This window comes from Coffea arabica, chromosome 4e (genome assembly GCF_036785885.1).
Source record: "Coffea arabica cultivar ET-39 chromosome 4e, Coffea Arabica ET-39 HiFi, whole genome shotgun sequence".
Classification (NCBI taxonomy): Eukaryota; Viridiplantae; Streptophyta; class Magnoliopsida; order Gentianales; family Rubiaceae; genus Coffea; species Coffea arabica.
Genome location: NC_092317.1, coordinates 10,025,549 through 10,043,715, shown reverse-complemented (window position 1 = coordinate 10,043,715; position 18,167 = coordinate 10,025,549). Strand labels below are relative to the sequence as shown.

At 35.3% G+C, this 18,167-nt stretch overlaps 2 protein-coding genes across 2 annotated transcripts; one reads left to right on the top strand and one right to left on the bottom strand.

Moving 5' to 3' along the window:
* Positions 1–3,281: 3,281 nt before the first annotated feature.
* On the bottom strand, positions 3,282–10,256 carry LOC113742765 (quinolinate synthase, chloroplastic). Its single transcript, XM_027270714.2, has 7 exons — positions 9,221–10,256; positions 7,915–8,199; positions 5,835–6,053; positions 5,553–5,732; positions 4,757–5,272; positions 3,810–3,971; positions 3,282–3,721 (listed from the first exon to the last, which is right to left on the bottom strand). Exons 1-7 carry the CDS (start codon positions 10,007–10,009, stop codon positions 3,650–3,652), a joined length of 2,223 nt encoding a protein of 740 aa, XP_027126515.1. The 5' UTR covers positions 10,010–10,256; the 3' UTR covers positions 3,282–3,649.
* A 5,387-nt stretch (positions 10,257–15,643) lies between these two features.
* On the top strand, positions 15,644–17,500 carry LOC113740724 (lysM domain receptor-like kinase 4). The gene has a single exon (XM_027268254.1). It carries the CDS (start codon positions 15,644–15,646, stop codon positions 17,498–17,500), a length of 1,857 nt encoding a protein of 618 aa, XP_027124055.1.
* Positions 17,501–18,167: the final 667 nt, after the last annotated feature.

Sequence of the window (18,167 nt, the reverse complement as noted above, 5' to 3'; positions counted from 1 at the left end):
ATATATTTTAACGGTTGCTCTATAGACAGACGGTAGAAGAATTTAGTAAGTCAAGAAGGCCTTAGTCTAAAGTTAAAATTTCACGGTCTTGGATTCTAATTCTTCCTTCATTCTTACTGCTTTTTGAATATTATCCCTCCTCTATTTTTAAATTAAAAAAATTCTACCATTTAAGAAGGACAAATGGTATTGCACATCACAAATTTTACTTCCATAGCAATTTTTTTTCAAATAACAACTATTCCCTTCACTATTCAAAGATTAAGTTCATTTTGGAAGGTATAAATTTGTCGTTTTATAAATAATTTGCTGTGAAACTAAAATAGGTACTTTAGCATTATCACTAGCAAAAAATTCAGGCATGCTTTCCATACCTTTGCATTAATTTATAACTTATTCTTCAAGTTTGAAATTCTGCATTTCAATTAACGTTTATTTTTTTATGACCAATTACTATTCGAATGTCCCATTGGTTTGACCAATTTAAAATTAGTTCCAATATTATCATATTTGGTTATCGTCATGGTTTTAACTTTTACAACCTCTACTGAAGACCATTGGGTGTGAATTGTACTTTTAACCCACTAATACCTATAATGAAAATCACAAAATATTTTGGACAATTTTCAACAACTAATTATATTTGGATGTGATTAAATCATCTACCCATTATCTTTCGATATTCTTAAATCAGTGTATTTAATAAAAATGAAGTCTAAAATCTGAAATCTGAAATTTGCATATATTAAGTTGTTGAATTGTTAAGTACTGAAATCTTATCATTTGAACGTATTTTACATTAAGGGTCCGTTTGTTTCGGGTGAAAATGTTTTCCAGGAAAATATTTTCCTAATTTCCCGTGTTTGGTTGCACAAAAGTTACTGAAAACATTTTCCTATGTAAAATATTTTCACTCATCTTATGGAAAACAACTTCCCTTCCCAACTTCTTGAAGTTGTTTTCCGAAATGCACGCATCTTGCCTGTAGTATGTTCCAAACTTACTGAAATTATCTTGCAGTATGTTCTTTTTTTTTTTTTTAGTGTAAACAGAAAGACTCGAACCCAAGATCTCTTCCTTACACTCCCTCCCCCGTACCACCCAACCCTCCCCCTAGTATATTCAAAATAAAAAAAAACCTCATCCTGCTCATCCTATGCTAGTAATTAATTATGTATAATAGGGACATTCTTTTCTAGAGAAACTTTCAGCAGTGAGAGTGCAAGATATATGTCACAATAAGCATTGCATGTGATTGATATTTGACACTAAATGGCCAGCAATTTATTTATTTGCTTAAGGAGATATTTTTTATTCATATATACATTTCTCCAAGATTTTTTAAAGTTAAACAATGAGATAAATTTTATTATTTTGCATGGGAAGAAGTATGTAGTTATAATGTGTAGAAAGTAAAGATAGAGATAAAAGTGAAAATATTTCAAAAGTTAAACAAACACCAGAAAAATGAAGTAAGAAAATATTTTTAATAAACTAACCAAACACCTGAAAATGATGAAAGGGAAATGATTTTCATGGAAAATTACTTCCACGGAAAATATTTTCCCAAGGAAAACATTTTACTTCCAACCAAACAGACCCTAAGTGAAAAATGAACTCTTATTACTTATTTGTTGGAATAAGTTTTGTCTAACAATTTAGGCTCACTTAATTTATTAAGATGTTCAATTTTTTATTATCAAACATATTTAAACCCGTTAAGATCTAAATCCATTAGATTTAAAGACTGAACTGGATTATCAAACGTGAACTTTGTCATATCAACTCCCAATTTTATACTTATGTTTATATACAGTTCTCTAAATCATAAGCGAGAGATAGTAATAATTCTCAGTGACTTACAAAAGCCACTAGAGCACTAAAATAATTACTAGTACTTTCCAAATTCCAATGTTTCCTAATTGCCTCGTCTTAGTTTACAGATACTATTGTCTTTTTTTTTTGTTTTTTTTTTCAGTGCAACATTTTTACAACTGGTCCTATATTGGGGGAAGGAGGAACGGGATGGAAATGGATTCACCTAGGTCATTGAGAACTCTAAAGGAACTAAGTTACCTCAACTGGTCCCTATATTAGGGGAGGGAGAAAAGAGATGGAGATGGATTCAATTAAGTTATTGAGAATTCTAATGGAACTAATAAGTTACCTCCGGAAATGTTTCAAAAAAATCTGAACGAAAATGTATACCTAGGCCCAAGAAGGGACTTCTAGTGGCCAACTGTTGGTTAGATGCCATTGTCTATTGCACAAGTTCCATGTGTTGTGGAAGTCCCCACATAGTGCTGGGCCGATAAAGTTTACCTTTAATTAACAGGTTGGAGCACCCACCCTATCTCCACCGCACCAAGTAAAAATTTGTAACACTAATTTTTGTACCGTCATGCAAATTATATTTATTATTCAACGTTAGCCTCTGTTTTGTTTCTTCTTTAAAAAATTCAATTTAATAAACACGTGACTAATTGTTTCAATAATTAAAAAAAATCCTCGACAATCTTAAATTTGGTTTAACGTGGAAAATCCAGAACTTGATTTGTTTTTGTTAAAACTTTAGCGACTAATTTTTGTTTTTGAATGCCAAATATTAATGACCTAATTTGTTTCTGTTGAATATTTATGAATTAAAATTGCACATGTGCAAAACATTGAGAATCAACACTGAAGATTTTTTTTTTTTGGATAACCATATGATTCATGTGAATTTGGGACACAAACGGTTGCCAGATCAACCTTTTGTTGTTTCGATTTTGTCCAATTCCACGAGATATAACTCACTTTTAACAAAAAATTATTTTGAAACAAATTTTTATGAATCCCACATATTTTTACCGTTTCGATTTTGTCCAATTCCACGAGATATAACTCACTTTTAACAAAAAATTATTTTGAAACAAATTTTTATGAATCCCACATATTTTTACCGTGAATCCCACATATGACCACGTTGAAAATGATATACATGCAGTGATCTGAGTCTTACGTTTTCTTTTTGGTCAATCTTGGTGTTAACTGCTCAAGAATGGTCATTCCTGCTTCCGATTCATGTATATCTCATGAGTTGAAGATAGGAGTTTTGTCGCTTCTTTCCTCTCTGGTCTTTTACTCCTCGAACTTAACTTCACACAAGTAGAAAAAGCAAAACCAAATTATTATTGCTGATTTCACAAAAACAAGATAATAGCTGCCTGATCCTTCTTTCTTTCAAACTTCTGTTCTTTTTGCTAATCAATCATGAATCTGTTCTTTTTCTTTCAAACCTGTTTTGAGTTCCAAATAAGCCATCTTTGACAGCTTTGTCAAAAAGCTACTCTTATCATTATCACAGAGTTAGTTCTGAAGGAAACAAGGAAATGTAGGCAAACAAATATATCTGGCCTGATCTATATGCTAGAGATCTAACTTCAGTCAAAACTAATTAGTTGAAATTCAAAACTAAAAAGAGAAATAAATTAAAAGAAAAAGACGCATTTGTATACAACACAACCAGTCTCTATCAGAGACATTCTCTACGGTAAAAATTCTTTGGAGGATAGCTTACGTTGAAGGCCTTCACATCCCAAGAAAGAACAGTCTGAAATTCGCATTCAATACAGGATAGCCATTGGTTGCTTTACAATCACCCGTGCTTTCAGTAACTCTTACTTTTGTCGGAATGATGAAGGATTTGATGAATTAGTTTCTCTGGAAGTCTTTTTGTTGCCTGCAGGTAGCAGTCAACCAGAGCCAGTTAATAACACACTAACATAAATAGCTCTGTAAGAATAGTCGAGACTGTTAAGGAAATATACCTGGAAGTGTCTCATGTGGAGAATTGGTTCACAACCAACATCTGCGATCAGTTTTCCATTGGGAGTTTTCATACTGAATCTTCCTGCCTCATAGGCTGACAGTTTACTTTTATTGTTGGGCAGATTCTGGCAAACTTTTAGTAGCGAGTCAAGTGAATTCATCTGTCAGATCAACAAATAATAACAGGTAAGAAACCCAAATTTTATAATAAATGAACTGCGAAGGATGTATTAAATTAATGATCAGACACATTGACATCTAGAACTGTGCCTCCATTTTGCTCATATGTAGACCAAAACAGAAAACTTTAGCTGCAGCAATTAACAACACAACAAAATTTGGGCAGGTCCAGAATAGCCAGCCTTTGGAACCAAAAATGGGGTAGCAGAAATCAGATCTTAATGAATATTCAAAGCTTCTCATAGAACCCCACACCTGGCAGTAGGATGCTTTAAAGCCAGTTCCATGGGGAAAAAATGCAACAGAAAATAGTATACACAGCCAATAGCTAGCTCTTGGTTGCCTCAACATTATCTCAAGAAATGAAGATTATACTATCCATTCTCATAGGGTGTATCAATCCAATAAAGATTTTAACATCCCAAAAGTCGATGCAAAAATATCAATTGCATCTATCTTGTGCATATTTTGGCTGAATACTCACTAGCGCTATGCACATAAAATGGCGACAATAGCTAATAGCCAAAAATTACGAAGGCAGAAGCCAGCTATGGTTGTCACTACAGCCACCTCCTGTCAATTAAATTCCAACTATAAAGCTCTTAAGACTGCTGAATAAAGGGCATGAAATGTGTGGAGGCACAGGTAAAAAGGTAAGCCCAATGTTGCAACCTAAACACACACTGTGTCTTAACCATACAAGCATTTAATCAACAGGCTATGACACAAGCAAATGATATAAGAGAAAGATGAGGAGTATGCCAACCTTCATATATGGACAGGAGGCACAGCCACCATGGAGGGAGCATCCCTCTCCACTTGCAACACCGGGTATAACTGAAACTCCCATTAATTCCCTTGAATCACCCAAATTTAGACCCACAGATGAACTTGAAGCTGTTCTTGTCACCGACTCTGATGAGACAGGAAAGACAATCTCAACACTAACTTTTCCTCTGTCAGAAGATGAGTTGGCAGAACCTAATAATTGGCGCACTGCTGCCACAATTGAAGTCACCATACCAGATTCAGTCCCCAATACAAATTGAAGATGGTCATCAACATTTCTGTTCAAAGCCTCTTGCAGTTTCTGTTTGATAAAATCTAGTATGTTTTTGGTGGAACCAACTACTCCCATTCCCCGTCTCTTTGCTTCCATCGCCAAAGAAAACATTTCACCAGGAACTTCAAGGTGGGCAGTTAAAAATGCATCACAATACATTTCATTTATCTTCTCAACAACTTCATGACCAAAAAGGTGATGAACGATGCACGTTCCATCCTGTATCAGAAAAAACAGAGAGTCAAGAAAATTAATACTTGCATAGCTAATCAGACTGCAAACTAATCCGACTTTTGGTGTGAATTATCAAAATTTTCCCTCTAATTTATTATATCATTCTTGAGCCATTCTATTTAATTCCTTTCTTATGCATGCAGGCGCTGACATTAAGACGGATGTACTTGTCACTGATTCAGAACCAATACTTGAACTCTACTTAAAATGACTACAATAGAATCATCTGTTCCAACAGTATAACCGAGCACCAAACTCAGAACACCTGAAAATAGTGCAGGCGAGGCAGCAAAGACTTGATTGAGCTTCTACTATGTTTTGGATGTATCTCAGCAATTTCTTCATCAGTCATCACAGCCATTTGGCGGAACAGTTCCGCGATGTTTGCACCCATGTAGGAATCAGGCCCATACCATACACTCAAGTTAGGCACTTCAGCAAATGCCTGCATATACATATAATGGCAGCAGGGTTTAACAGAGTACATAAAATTGAATAGAAAAGCAAAGTAAAGAAAATATACTAATATTTCAATAAGGTATTAGACCTGTAAAATTGTTTGTACAACGTTCGAAGAAGTGCAAGTTATTGTAGGCACAATTTCATGAGAATATGCTTTTGTCTCCAGAGAAGTGTTTATATAAACTACATGCAGCGGTGGAGAAGAAACAGAAGCCCCAGAAAGATAATCCATATATGCTGGACTGGCAGCAGCATCAGCCAAAGAACAACCAATCCGTTCATTAGACATCCTGTACACTCCAACCTGCACATGGTAGATGATCATCAACATTTTGAAACATGTACAACACTCATCCACATAACCTACAATAAAGTCAACGACAGTACTACGTACATACAAACTGATCTTAAAGACTTCTGCATCATCAACCAGGGCTCTGCTACTTAACAAAACAGTATATATTAAGCAATAAAAACCCAATAACAAGGGTTCAAATTCAACGATAGATATTAATCAATAAAAAACCATATAACAAGGGTCCATCTATAACGGTAGATGTTAAGCAATAAAAAACCAAATAACAAGGTTCAAATTCTTTCTTTTCATGACGTGAGGAGCAATTCTTGTTACTTACTTGATTCCTGTCATATGTTGGATATTCTTAGTCTCAACAGTGTTTGGCTTTCCTGTCATATCATATATTGTATTAATTCTTAGTAAATCCATTCATTACTTGACTAGCTGACTTCAAGGGGGGGAAAAAAAAACTTCAACTACTAAATCTTATATCTTTAGGCACCCAAATATCATAGCTAAGAAATAATCCTTGTAGAACAAGTACAATTAATTACAATATCTTCCCATTGCTGCTGTTCCTGTCTCATTAAAGCTTACAGCGTCCTACATGTTAATAGGAAATAATGAACTTAACCAGCAACAACTGAAAAAGTTGGTCCAATACAAGACATCCTAACAATACTCTCCATTTCATGCAACAAGAAAGTTAAGAAACTGCACAGTAAAATGCTCATGAGAATCTATAACATGTCATGCCCCCCCCCCCACCCCCCACGTGGGGAGGGGGCCCTTTTCCCTTTATGGCAGGTAGAAAATCAAATGACATTCCTAACCAAGAACATAATGCAAATTCCTAATATATGCTATGTCTCTCTACCACTCCAGCTAATGACAGTAATAACAGGCCACATCAAAATATTTATTCTGCTACATGACTAATTCTGTCATAATGTAGTAAGTTACAAAGGAAATGAACCCATGAGAAGAATGTCAACTACTCCAATTTTATTGGTGAAAACTTAACCTACAATTGCATCTGATGCGTTTGAAATCAAAATGGTTTGGAAGCCTAAGTATGAGAAAAACATATATGGAAACAAAGGTCAGAATGATCAGAAAAAAGTTACAAACAAATAATCCAGGTAAGCTAAATATTAACCTCAACGATATCCCAATCTATCTCTCTCCATCTCACTCTCTCTCAAATCTCTACCAACAAGTCTTCATCACTCACTCCTTTATCCAGAGCTTCAAAGGTTCTGTCTTTAGCTATGTTATCTCATGATAATTATTCCATAAACAGAAGACAAGAATCTCAAACCAGTTATTTAAAACAACTAAGTACCTTTCTCTAAGTTAAATTTACCAAATTGTTTCCCACCTCATGGTTTGATAGAACGAGGAGTAATTCACTAACTACATACCAGGTTATAAGCAATATGTCTTCAGATCTATCATAGGTTCTTGATTTTGACCACAAGGATATTTTACAATATGTAAAGGCCATAATGGAGTTAGAACAGATTTAAAGAATACTAATACAAAGTTCATAGTTCCTGTTCCCATTTGAGATCTCCTCCTAACTGTGTCATGATTGTGCATTTAAAGGAATCAAATTTTGCCCTCAGAAGATGCATAATTTCTTCTTCCCCCTCTTTGGGGTACTGTTGATAGATACCTAATTCAGGGTGATAGCACTTTCTGACTGCATACAGGGAGGAAAGTAAGAAATTACAGTCCACACAAGCAAAATTAACTAATGTACATGTGCCATAGGCACACGTCCACAGCTATGTAAAACTAAAGCTTGCATGATAGATTATGTAAATCAAAATAGGCTGGGAGAATGTAATGGAGGAGGAAGTACCTCTGTAAATCCTCCCTGATCGAGGATTGCACGTACATTCTCTGACATAAAATCTACTCCTAGAACAGTTATGAATTTGCATCCAGCTTTTGCCATCTTGACAGCTGAATCTGCCATAACCAAGGAATCAGATATATGGATGTGAGGCCACAGCTTCTGGGCAGCAGTTAAAACACCTTGGACCTCAGGGTCCATGTAAAAATGTGCTACAACACCAATTTTCTTCTCCTTAAGCAAATTGGCAAGTTCTTGAACTTTTAATGGATCAGGGGACAAAAACCTAGCCTGCATTTGAACTACAATGAAACTGAGGCTTTTAACAGTCCAAGAATTTCATATTCATTATTAAAGACGACTTAAAGAAGTAATCAACAATAATAAAATATATAATATTCCAGAAACACTCCTGAATATCACCAGATTTAAAAATTTTAAATGGTTCGATTATCTAATCCTCGCCCATTCAAACCTTATGCTTGTTACACCTCCGAACCATGGGAAGGCAGTTGAGTGAGAGCGTGTGTGTGTGAACTGATTCATACTTTCAAAACAACATGGTACTCCTCAAAGGAGGGGCAGAGAATAATCATGCATAAGAAAAACGCACTCTTTAAACAAAGGTTATTCTGACAACCAATGGAGTCAAGAAATCAAATCACCCAATCTTTGTCTAAGAGTACATTCTCTCTCCCTAATCTTTTCATATCAACTTATGTGATTGATGTTGAAAATTCAGATATTCAGGTTCGGACACCAGTTCACCTTGTAGGAAACCAGTTCACAATTCTCAAGTTAAAGTTTAACCAGGCCAGATTTCAAGAAAACCATTCAACTCTCCTCCAACTAAAACCACTGCTAAGAGTATGCTATTTGAACAGTTTCCAAAGCCAGATACAGCAAGTAGAATTCTTCTAAAGCCAATTGCATAAGAACTGAATATACATCACATGGTGTGAGGAAACTGAATATAGAAACTTGCAATCTCACCAGTCCAAAAGATCCACACTTTTTCACTAAATTACCAATAACCTTGTAACTATTTGTGGAAATCACTCCTCTTATAGCTCCTTTTTGGTTCTAAACAATGTTGGAACCTGAATGCTCTAGCCAGCCACTCAATGGTATGTCTAAGCAAACCATAAAGTTACATTCTTTGTAGAACTTAACCTAGCATAAATCCTTATAGCAAGATAAAGATCCAGTAACAATTAAACTTGCAGAAAAGAAGAAAAGAATGAACATCTATCCAATCAGCGAATCATCATATTTGACATCAATAAAAACTTAAAGGGAAAGATAAGTCCACCTGAGCTTGAGCATAGCTCCCTTTAGCTTCTATGCCGTCAGCATTCACAATAAGAGATGGGAACGGCTCGCCACGCGGCCTACCTTGGCGCTCAGCCACCAAAGCCTTGGTCCTTTTCTGCATACTAACCAACACATTGTGCCAAGTATTAACTCTAGAAGCAGTAGAACTTAAACCGCCTATTCCATTCAATCCCACAACACTCAAAGCACCCAAATCTTCAGTTTTCAACTCCAATACCTCCTCAGCCGTAGCCCCATCGAGAACCGAAATCAAACAAGAACAGAACCCTTTAGTAATCTCCGAGTCACTATCAGCTAAAAACCTCATTCTCTGATCATCATCCATCATCACATACAACCAAACCTGAGCTGTGCAGCCTGGAACCCTATTTGCGGCTATTTTCAGGGATGCTTCCATCGATGGACAACAAGAAGCATAGTTCAAAAGACGCTTAACGCGATCAACAGGCTCCTTAAGGGCCTGAAACTCAGAAACTAAGAGCTGCAGTTTTTCCCTTGAATTGGACGAAATATTGGGTTGATGAGAAGTGAAAGAGGTGACAGCAGAGCAAGAAAAAGATGGGATTTTTCCAGAAGGGTCTTCTGAGGTGGATTTGAAAAGGGGTTGTGAATTGGGGTCGGAATTTAAAATATCTAAGCATCTGATTGGTGGTTTGTAAAAAGGAAAACAAGGCCGCAGAGTTCTATGATTGGTATTAAAAGGGCTGAGCGATTTTGAGAAAAAACTTGAACAGGATGCCCTCATAGCTAGGCTTGCTGTTTCCATCTTTATGTATTTTGAATAAAAATTTGTGCTTTTCTTTTTTCTGGGTTTTCTGTGTTCTCGTGTGTGTGTGTGCGTGCTATTGATTTGCAGAGAAAGTGTGTGTAGTGTGTGTTTTTGGAGCCCTGGGAATGCGGGAATGGAGAGTTAATAAGGAGGAGTATAAGTAGAGTTAGAGCAGGAGAGGAGAAAGAGGGAGGGGAGGGGAAGGAGGATGGAAGGCCACGAATTGAGGCGCGCAAAGGAAAGGAAAAGGGGTGAGGTAATGAGCGAGCAAAGAATGGTGGTGAATATTATAATATTAGATTTTCCCAAAAGGGTCATCTTTTTGTAGTATTTTATGATTGGATAGGGAATATATTATTACAAATTTGATTTTATATAGCAATGAATTAGACCTGTTGTATACAAATTTCTGGCACGATGGATGACAAAAATTGTGGCGGCTCGGTGATGATTTCTGCCAGTCACGGCCATTTGAAAAAAGGAAAAGATTCATTTATTGTAGATACGTACATTTTTACCGTTAAATATATGAAACATAATTTTTATTTAAGTTTAAATTTTATATTTTGCATGTGTACGATACATTCAATCGTAATAGTCGTAATGATCAGAGAAACCCTTTGGTCTAACAAAAGCAAATCTACGAAGCAAAGAAAAAGCTGTCTATAAAACAGAATGAAACTAAAACTAGAAAAATCTCAGAATAAAAAACATATTATTTATCTCATGTATCTAATTAGCTAGAAAATTTTTTTAAATACTTTTAAAAGTGGAATCTATTGCTCGTTTTGAACGAATTTTTCACTTCTGCAATACAAGATAATTGAAAATATATAAGAGGAGGCAAGAAATAAATAATTGTGATGTATAGGAGATCTATGAAGCCCATTTGCTCATGTGTTCAAAGTTGAGGGAGAATTGAAAACACAGCTGTGTGGTGTGTGAACTGTGAACTGTGAAGTCTCTTTCTATTTGCCTTTGTGGAGTAAAGGTGTCCTGAGAGAAGAGGTGCACAAAAAGGATACGCAAACTCACACACACACACTTGGCAGCAAAATTGAAATGGATATCACTTTCTTGGATACCAGCAGCAGCTGAGAAAAGTGGAAACATCCTATGAAATGAAGTTTTTTAGGGTCGGATAATATCGATGTACTCTTTTAAGGTAGGATTATTGAAGCCAGGCAAATGTTTTCCAGTCGCTAGGCCATTTCTTGTGCATGGTTTAAATTGACAAGTCCATTAGCTTCTTATCTAACAAGCCTCAATTTGTCAGCCTTTGAGCCACTCATATGACAATCAAATTCTCGTCACTGAGAAAATCATGTGTCCTTGCCCCACCACACAAATTATTATATTCCAACAGATAATCATGGGTTTGTTTGGATACCCCAATTATTTCAAATAATATTTTACTTGTATCATAAACATATTTTTTAATCCACATTTTTATATTTCTAACCACTTTTTTATCTCATATACATCACATCACAAAAAATGTTACAGTAATTATTCCAAATAATATTTCAATTAATACACTATCCAAAACAAACCCCATCTTTGTACCTGTGAATGAATTTATTTGCAACATAATAATATATATTGCAAGGAATTTCTCTAATTCTCGTTTAGTAGGTGACATATTCTTTTAATTTTATAATGGTCTCACTCTTGGAAAAGTTGTTTTTGATTTATTATTAAAATGGCCTTTGCTCTCTGCTTGCAAAGTGAGATTAAATAAAAGGGGAAGTCAGTTTAATCTTAAGAAATTCAAACCGGATTCATTTATGTATGAAAAAACTCAAAAGAGCTTAATACCGTACGTGGATCTAATTCGAAGAGTAAAGTGAACAAATAATCATTTCCAACTAAATTTTTGTTGTCTCGTACGTGTAAGAAAAGCATAGATTTTTTAAGCTTATATTACATTTTTGTCCTTTGCTTATTTATTGTCCGTACTCTCAAAAGATCCCTTTTGTACCGTCCTTTGACTCTTCTGATGTGGGCTTTTTGGTCAATTAGTTTGACAAGATTGCTATGTTAAATCACTAAATAGTAATTTCAGGCCCCAATTTACTAATTCCTCCTCAAAGATGCTTTTCTTATGGGTTATGATGATATTTTTGATTGAGGCTAAAATTGGAAAGTAAGTTTTTTGTATCTACTTGCATGTTTCTACTGTTTCCAATGCCATTTTCAGCAGAATCACAATCATATACGTGCAAAAACTCAATATGGAGATAGAGATGTACTGTGCCTCATAGATATAAGCTTTGTTCTTTTAGCATTTGCATTTCAAGTGCTCTATTGCTTCTGGTTACTTTCAACTTAAATTCATCTGCCCGTCTGCATTTTCGTTGCTGGTAATGATATTTTTTTTCCATTTCTCTTTGCTATAGATGTTAAGATTTTGTTTTTGCTTCAATCTCATTCACTTTTTTTTTTGATGATTTTTCTATTGTATGCATATTCTTCAATAAATAACTACTAATCAGTTATTTTCCTCTTGCTTTGGATGTTTTAGTGCTGCATGGTTCCGTTCACTGTGAATTTATGGTTTGCATGCATGCATTTTTGACGTTTTTATTCTTTTTTTTTTCCAGCAACTACTTAATACTTGTGCAGATCTTTTGATCGGTAATGTTTCCTCACCTATATTTGGTTACTTTTGCTTTGATTTTCTCCATCTGCATGGTTGCATGAAATTTGATTTATATTCCGATCCATCTTTTTCGAAGAAGCATTAACTAAATACATTTTTCTCTCATTTGTGAATTTTAGCCAGTAATATTAAAGTGCTTGTACTCATTGTTAAATGTATAAAGCAAAGCATAGTTAACTATATCATAGGATGAGTATTTATAGTAATCGCGATAAGGTAGCTGCGCGAAAAGGTATTCATAATCAAAAGTTGAGGGTGAAATGTGCTATGTTATCATCTGAAGAGAAAGAATTGCGCCGTCTCAAGCAGAGAGAGGCCTATCAAAAGAGGAAAGCAAAAAAAAAAAAAAAACTATTCATTTAAGTTATCAGAGAGAAACCGGTAGCAAAGCTGTGATTTTGCTCTGCCCTGACATGCAAGTTACTCCTGATGAAGGTACAAATATTATTCATTGTAATTACTTATTGAAATTTAGTATCGATCACAATTCTCATCTGCATGAATGATAATTATTCGGTGTGATTGTTTGTCTGTTAGGATTGGTGGATAACCATCCTAACAAATGCTGTGAAGAATCCATTAGTGCTCAGAATTTATCAGCTGGCAGCAATTTTGATCATTAATTGCAGGCTAAGATGCCTTTATGTATTGATGATGAGACTATTTTTAATTGGAAAAAGGGTAGATTTAATGCTATTGCATTGCCATTTCATTTCTGCTATTGTTTAAGAATTTTAGTCGGGAATAAGGGTGACTTCATCTAATGATGTCTAGACTGTTGGACAATTCATGTCTCCCAATTTTGCGTGTACAAATCATAATTACCTGAAATTTTCTCTTTCTTTAGATGCACTGCAACCTGCTGATAAGCAGTCTTGCGAAGAAAGTATCCATTGTCAGAATTGCATCAGGTCTAACAATGTGCAAAGACAATTACAGTCTAATGAAGTTTCTGGAGAACGAAGTTTTGCAGGCCACTGAAGGTTTATCCATACTGTTACATGCATAAAAACACACATAGAGAGACTTAGTTATTTGTTTATTTGTTCAGTTATTTATTCGTTTCATCATGCATTGTATAGTTTTTATAAGCAGTTCGTAAGTGTACTTAGCCATTGCATAACAATCAGATGATTGATTATATACTTATAAATTTGTAGTTATTGCAACCATTCCTGACCAGCCTAAAGGAAATCTCAACATTTCTTTGTTTGACTGTTCAATATATGAGCAAGGGTTGTATTACTTTCAATTAATATACCATGTCTTACCTGCTTAAAGCCCATACTTCTTCACTATGAATTTGATTTGGTTATGTTTATCTTCTCTAGGTTCTTCTTCAAAACTGCAATGTCTCCATCAAGCCTTGCAATCCAATACACTGCAAAATTCAGGTTCATTTGCCTAACTATATAACACTTTTTCTAAGTGTCATTGCTTACTAACTACTCTTATCCAGCAGGTCAATCTCCAATCTGCAACAATTGTTATAATATCTTTCAGATGCAATACAAAGTACCTCAGGTTCCTGACTGCCATTTTCAACAGGTAAGCTACCTCAGTTGTTAAGACAATCGCATGAGAATTTGCCTCTGTATCATGGAAGTTGTAGCAAACATTCCAACTTTTCAACTTTTGCTTAATTCACTCTCAAACCCTTATTGTCTTAGCAACTTCAAACTATTATTTTCTACAACTTTCATGTGGAAAAATTTTATCAATATTAAAATCCAGAACACTTTATATATGCGCGCAACATTAAAAGACAAATTTAATAATACTATTAAAAATTCAAAGAACTCAAATGAAAATTAAGACAAGTTAAAAATTTGTAAGCCCTTAAACCATTCAATTTTGCTCCTCAATTGTTTCAAATATTTCATTTTACTATTCAATTAATCCTCAAAATTTTTTCTAATACATGCAACAAAACACAATTCACGGGCACCCCCCGCGCCTGGCGCGGGAAGAACAATCTAGTATATATATAATTTGAATCATTCTCTTCATATGTAGTGATATCCATCAGGTAGATACTGGGTGCTACAAAGCTGTCCATGAGCAAATGTCAGCTGGGAAAGGGCGTAATCATAATAAAAAACAACTTGAGGCTAACGCTAAATAAAATAAAAATAAAAAAAAAAAACTTGATGTTAACGCTACCAAACAAAGGATTTTTCTAGACAGACTTACAATTAAAAATAGTTTGTATTGAGAAAAAAATTTAAAAAGACCAAACAAACAATTAATTAAAAGGTTGTATTGAAAAGTTGAAGTACTATGAGATTTGCCCAATAGTACTTCTTGTCATCATAATTTAGTGTTTAAATGTATTAGTGTTAAAGTGATGTAACCTTAACGGTAATATGATTTTTTTAAAGCAAATATTAATCTTACTCCAATTTTTTTTCTATGTATATAAACAATATAATTTCATTAAATCTGTACCGATGGCAGAATGGTAATATGATTTTGAAAGTGAGAGGAAAAAAAATCTTATACTAACCAATACTTTGGAATAAGAAGTTTTACAAGCACAAATATTTATACAAGTACAATATTTGAAGGCATATATATATCAAATTAATTTTTCCCCCATTTGGTTTTTCATGGATAAAAGCAAGACAACTTTATTATCTAAACTTTGCTGCTAGGATCAAACTAACCAATACTTTGTTAAATTGGACATAGTGTCGTGAAATAGGGCAGAATCATTTTTAAAAAAAAAAAGGTAAAAATTCAAATGGCAAAGCCAGTTGTTCTTCCACTTTAACTTCTTTGAACTTATATATTCACAAGAATGAAGGAATAGTTAAAAATAACCATGCAGAGCCGGCAAGGCGGCAAGTTTGATTTGTTCAGTTCATGCAAACTTCCAAATTGGACTCCTTCGGCCCTATCCTAATCTGCTACGAATTCTTAACTTCTCCATTTGGCTTCTGCTCTTCAGTTTCCAGTCCAGAAAAATAATGTCCCTCTTCCAATTGATCTTCTGCTGCTGCTGCCTGATTCTTATGATCAGAACAGCGGTTTCTCAACACAGCTATGACAGTTCTAATTGTACTTCAGGTATCCAAGCCCCTGGTTCCAACTACCAATGCAGCCCCAATAGTCCTTCATGCGAAACTTTTATAGTTTACAGAGCTCAAAAAGATTATCAAACACTTAATTCCATTGCTTCTCTTTTCAGTTCAAGCATAGCAGAAATCCTATCTTACAACAACTTCTCCCAAGTTGATCAAAATCTACTCCAACCTGGCTATGAAATTGTCATCCCGGTTACATGCTTTTGCTCAGAAGCCAAGTTCTCTCGTGCTGTTTATCAGCATAATGCATCTCGCTCAGACTCTTTATCAGCAATTGCTTGTGGTACTTTTGAAGGGTTGATGACTGCAGCAAGTCTGAGGGACTATAATCAAGATTTTCAAGGTGACAATCAAAGCATTTCTTCCATCCAAGTGCCTATAAAATGTGCTTGTCCTAATACGTCTGATATTGAAAATGGCATAAATTATCTTGTGACGTATCCCATCTTAGAGCATGATAATACAAGTTTGATTAGTCTGAAATTTGATATCCCGCAGAAAATGTTGGCAGATGCAAACAGATTAGTACCATTTCACGCCATTTTCCCTCAAACAACTTTGCTCGTTCCCTTGACTTACAAACCATTCCTTAACCCTGCTGCTATTGTTTCATCTCAAGATGAAGGATCTAGTCCTGGAGTTTTGGTTCCAGGTATATCAGAAACAGAAACAAAAAGCAAGAACTTATTTGCAATTTTGGGAGGGGTAATGTTTGCTGCCAGCTTTTGTATTGCTATGATCTATGGAACAGTATGCTTCATATGGAGGAAAAACGGCCAAGACACAGTTAAGGACTTGTCCAGAAGAGCTCCAAGGTGGTCAAATTTCGGCTCGGAATTTCTTGATGACATGTCAAAGTTGAAACACTCATTCACATATTTCAGCATGGAGGAACTCATGGTTGCTACAGAGAACTTCAGTGAAGGTTCATTGTTGGGTGCAGGAGTTTATAGAGGCAAAATTGGTGATTCTTGCATGGTAATTAAGCAAATAAGTTCAAGGGAAGTGGCAAATAACATCATTTGCATACTGACAAAGATCAATCATTTAAACGTTGTGAAGCTAGAAGGTTTCTATGATGGAACCTTACCTTACCTTGTGTTTGAGCTTGCTGAAAATGGTAGCTTAAGAGAGTGCCTATCACACTCGAATGTAGGTAAGCAGTTAACTTGGAATATAAGGACCCAAGTAGCTTTTGACCTTGCAGAGGGATTGCACTACTTACATTACTGCACAAAGCCTACCTATGTTCATCGGAACATAAACAGCAGAAATGTTCTTTTGACTGCAGATTGGAGGGCCAAGATTTCAGGGTTTGGATCAGCAAAGCCGCTTGACGTGAATAATGAAAAGGGTAAAGACTACTCGAAAGAATCAGCAATAGTGGGCAGAGAAGGGTATTTGGCACCTGAGTATCTTAAATACGGGCAGGCTTCAACTAAGGTGGATGTCTATGCATTTGGTGTAGTCCTAATAGAGTTGTTATCAGGGAAAGAAGCCACTACAAATGGGGAACTTTTGAAGAATTTTCTCAAATCTGCAGCAAATAAAGAGCTTCATCAAGGTTCTCCAGGCTACTTGGAGATGTTGGAACAGTTTATGGATCCTCTCTTGGAGAAGGATTATCCAGTGGATGATGCCTTATATTTAGCATGCTTAGCCAAGGCCTGTATGGAAGAAGACCCCCTTAGCAGGCCTACCATGAACGATGTGCTGATGGCTCTTTCAAGAATATTATGATATTCTTCCATTCTATCTTCTGCTCAATCCTTTTCAGTTTTCTCCTGTCATGCTAATTATAGAATATCAAGCAAGCTATCATTGAAGAGCAAATTCGATGACTATTCTACTTTTACACAGCAAAATCATAAAACCGAAATAGAATGTTGATCAGTCCAAGGAGAAAAGTTAAAGGTGGTATAGCTCGGTTCATATGTTAATGCTGAGAGCCTGAGACAAGTCTAGCAAGGAATTGGATACAACCAGTTTCGCACAGTACGTAACAACAGGACTGTTGAGAATTAGCATTTGCAGGGGGTATAATTATTAGCTAGAAGACTGAAAATCCATGCGTAACTTCATATTGGAGGCCGTAGAGGAATAAAACCGCCATTGATCATTAGCATCCGATTCTGGTTTCACAAATCTGCAAATTTTGGCTTCAGAAATCTGCACCGGCCATTGATTCGCAGAACTGCAGAAAATTGAATATGAAGTTACGCATGGATTTTTTCTTTTTTAACCCATCGTATCAATTTATTTAAACTGGTGTTAAGCGCTCGTGCTCAACTACAAATTCCCACATAATTAGGGAGAACCATTACCGAATCTCCCCATATTGATACGATAGCTAATTTAGTCGGCTAGCAAGCGATTGCAGAACAACTCAAAAGATACACAATAGCCT

Bases quoted from the DNA above. Each gene is read 5' to 3' on its own strand.
- LOC113742765 (XM_027270714.2), bottom strand. From the start codon at position 10,009: ATGGAAACAGCAAGCCTAGCTATGAGGGCATCCTGTTCAAGTTTTTTC. The intron at 8,200-9,220 runs GTGGACTTATCT...GTTCAAATGCAG, and splicing joins GGAGCTATGCTCAAGCTCAG to GCTAGGTTTTTGTCCCCTGA. The intron at 3,722-3,809 runs GTATATTTCCTT...TGCTACCTGCAG, and splicing joins TCCACATGAGACACTTCCAG to GCAACAAAAAGACTTCCAGA.
- LOC113740724 (XM_027268254.1), top strand. From the start codon at position 15,644: ATGTCCCTCTTCCAATTGATCTTCTGCTGCTGCTGCCTGATTCTTATG.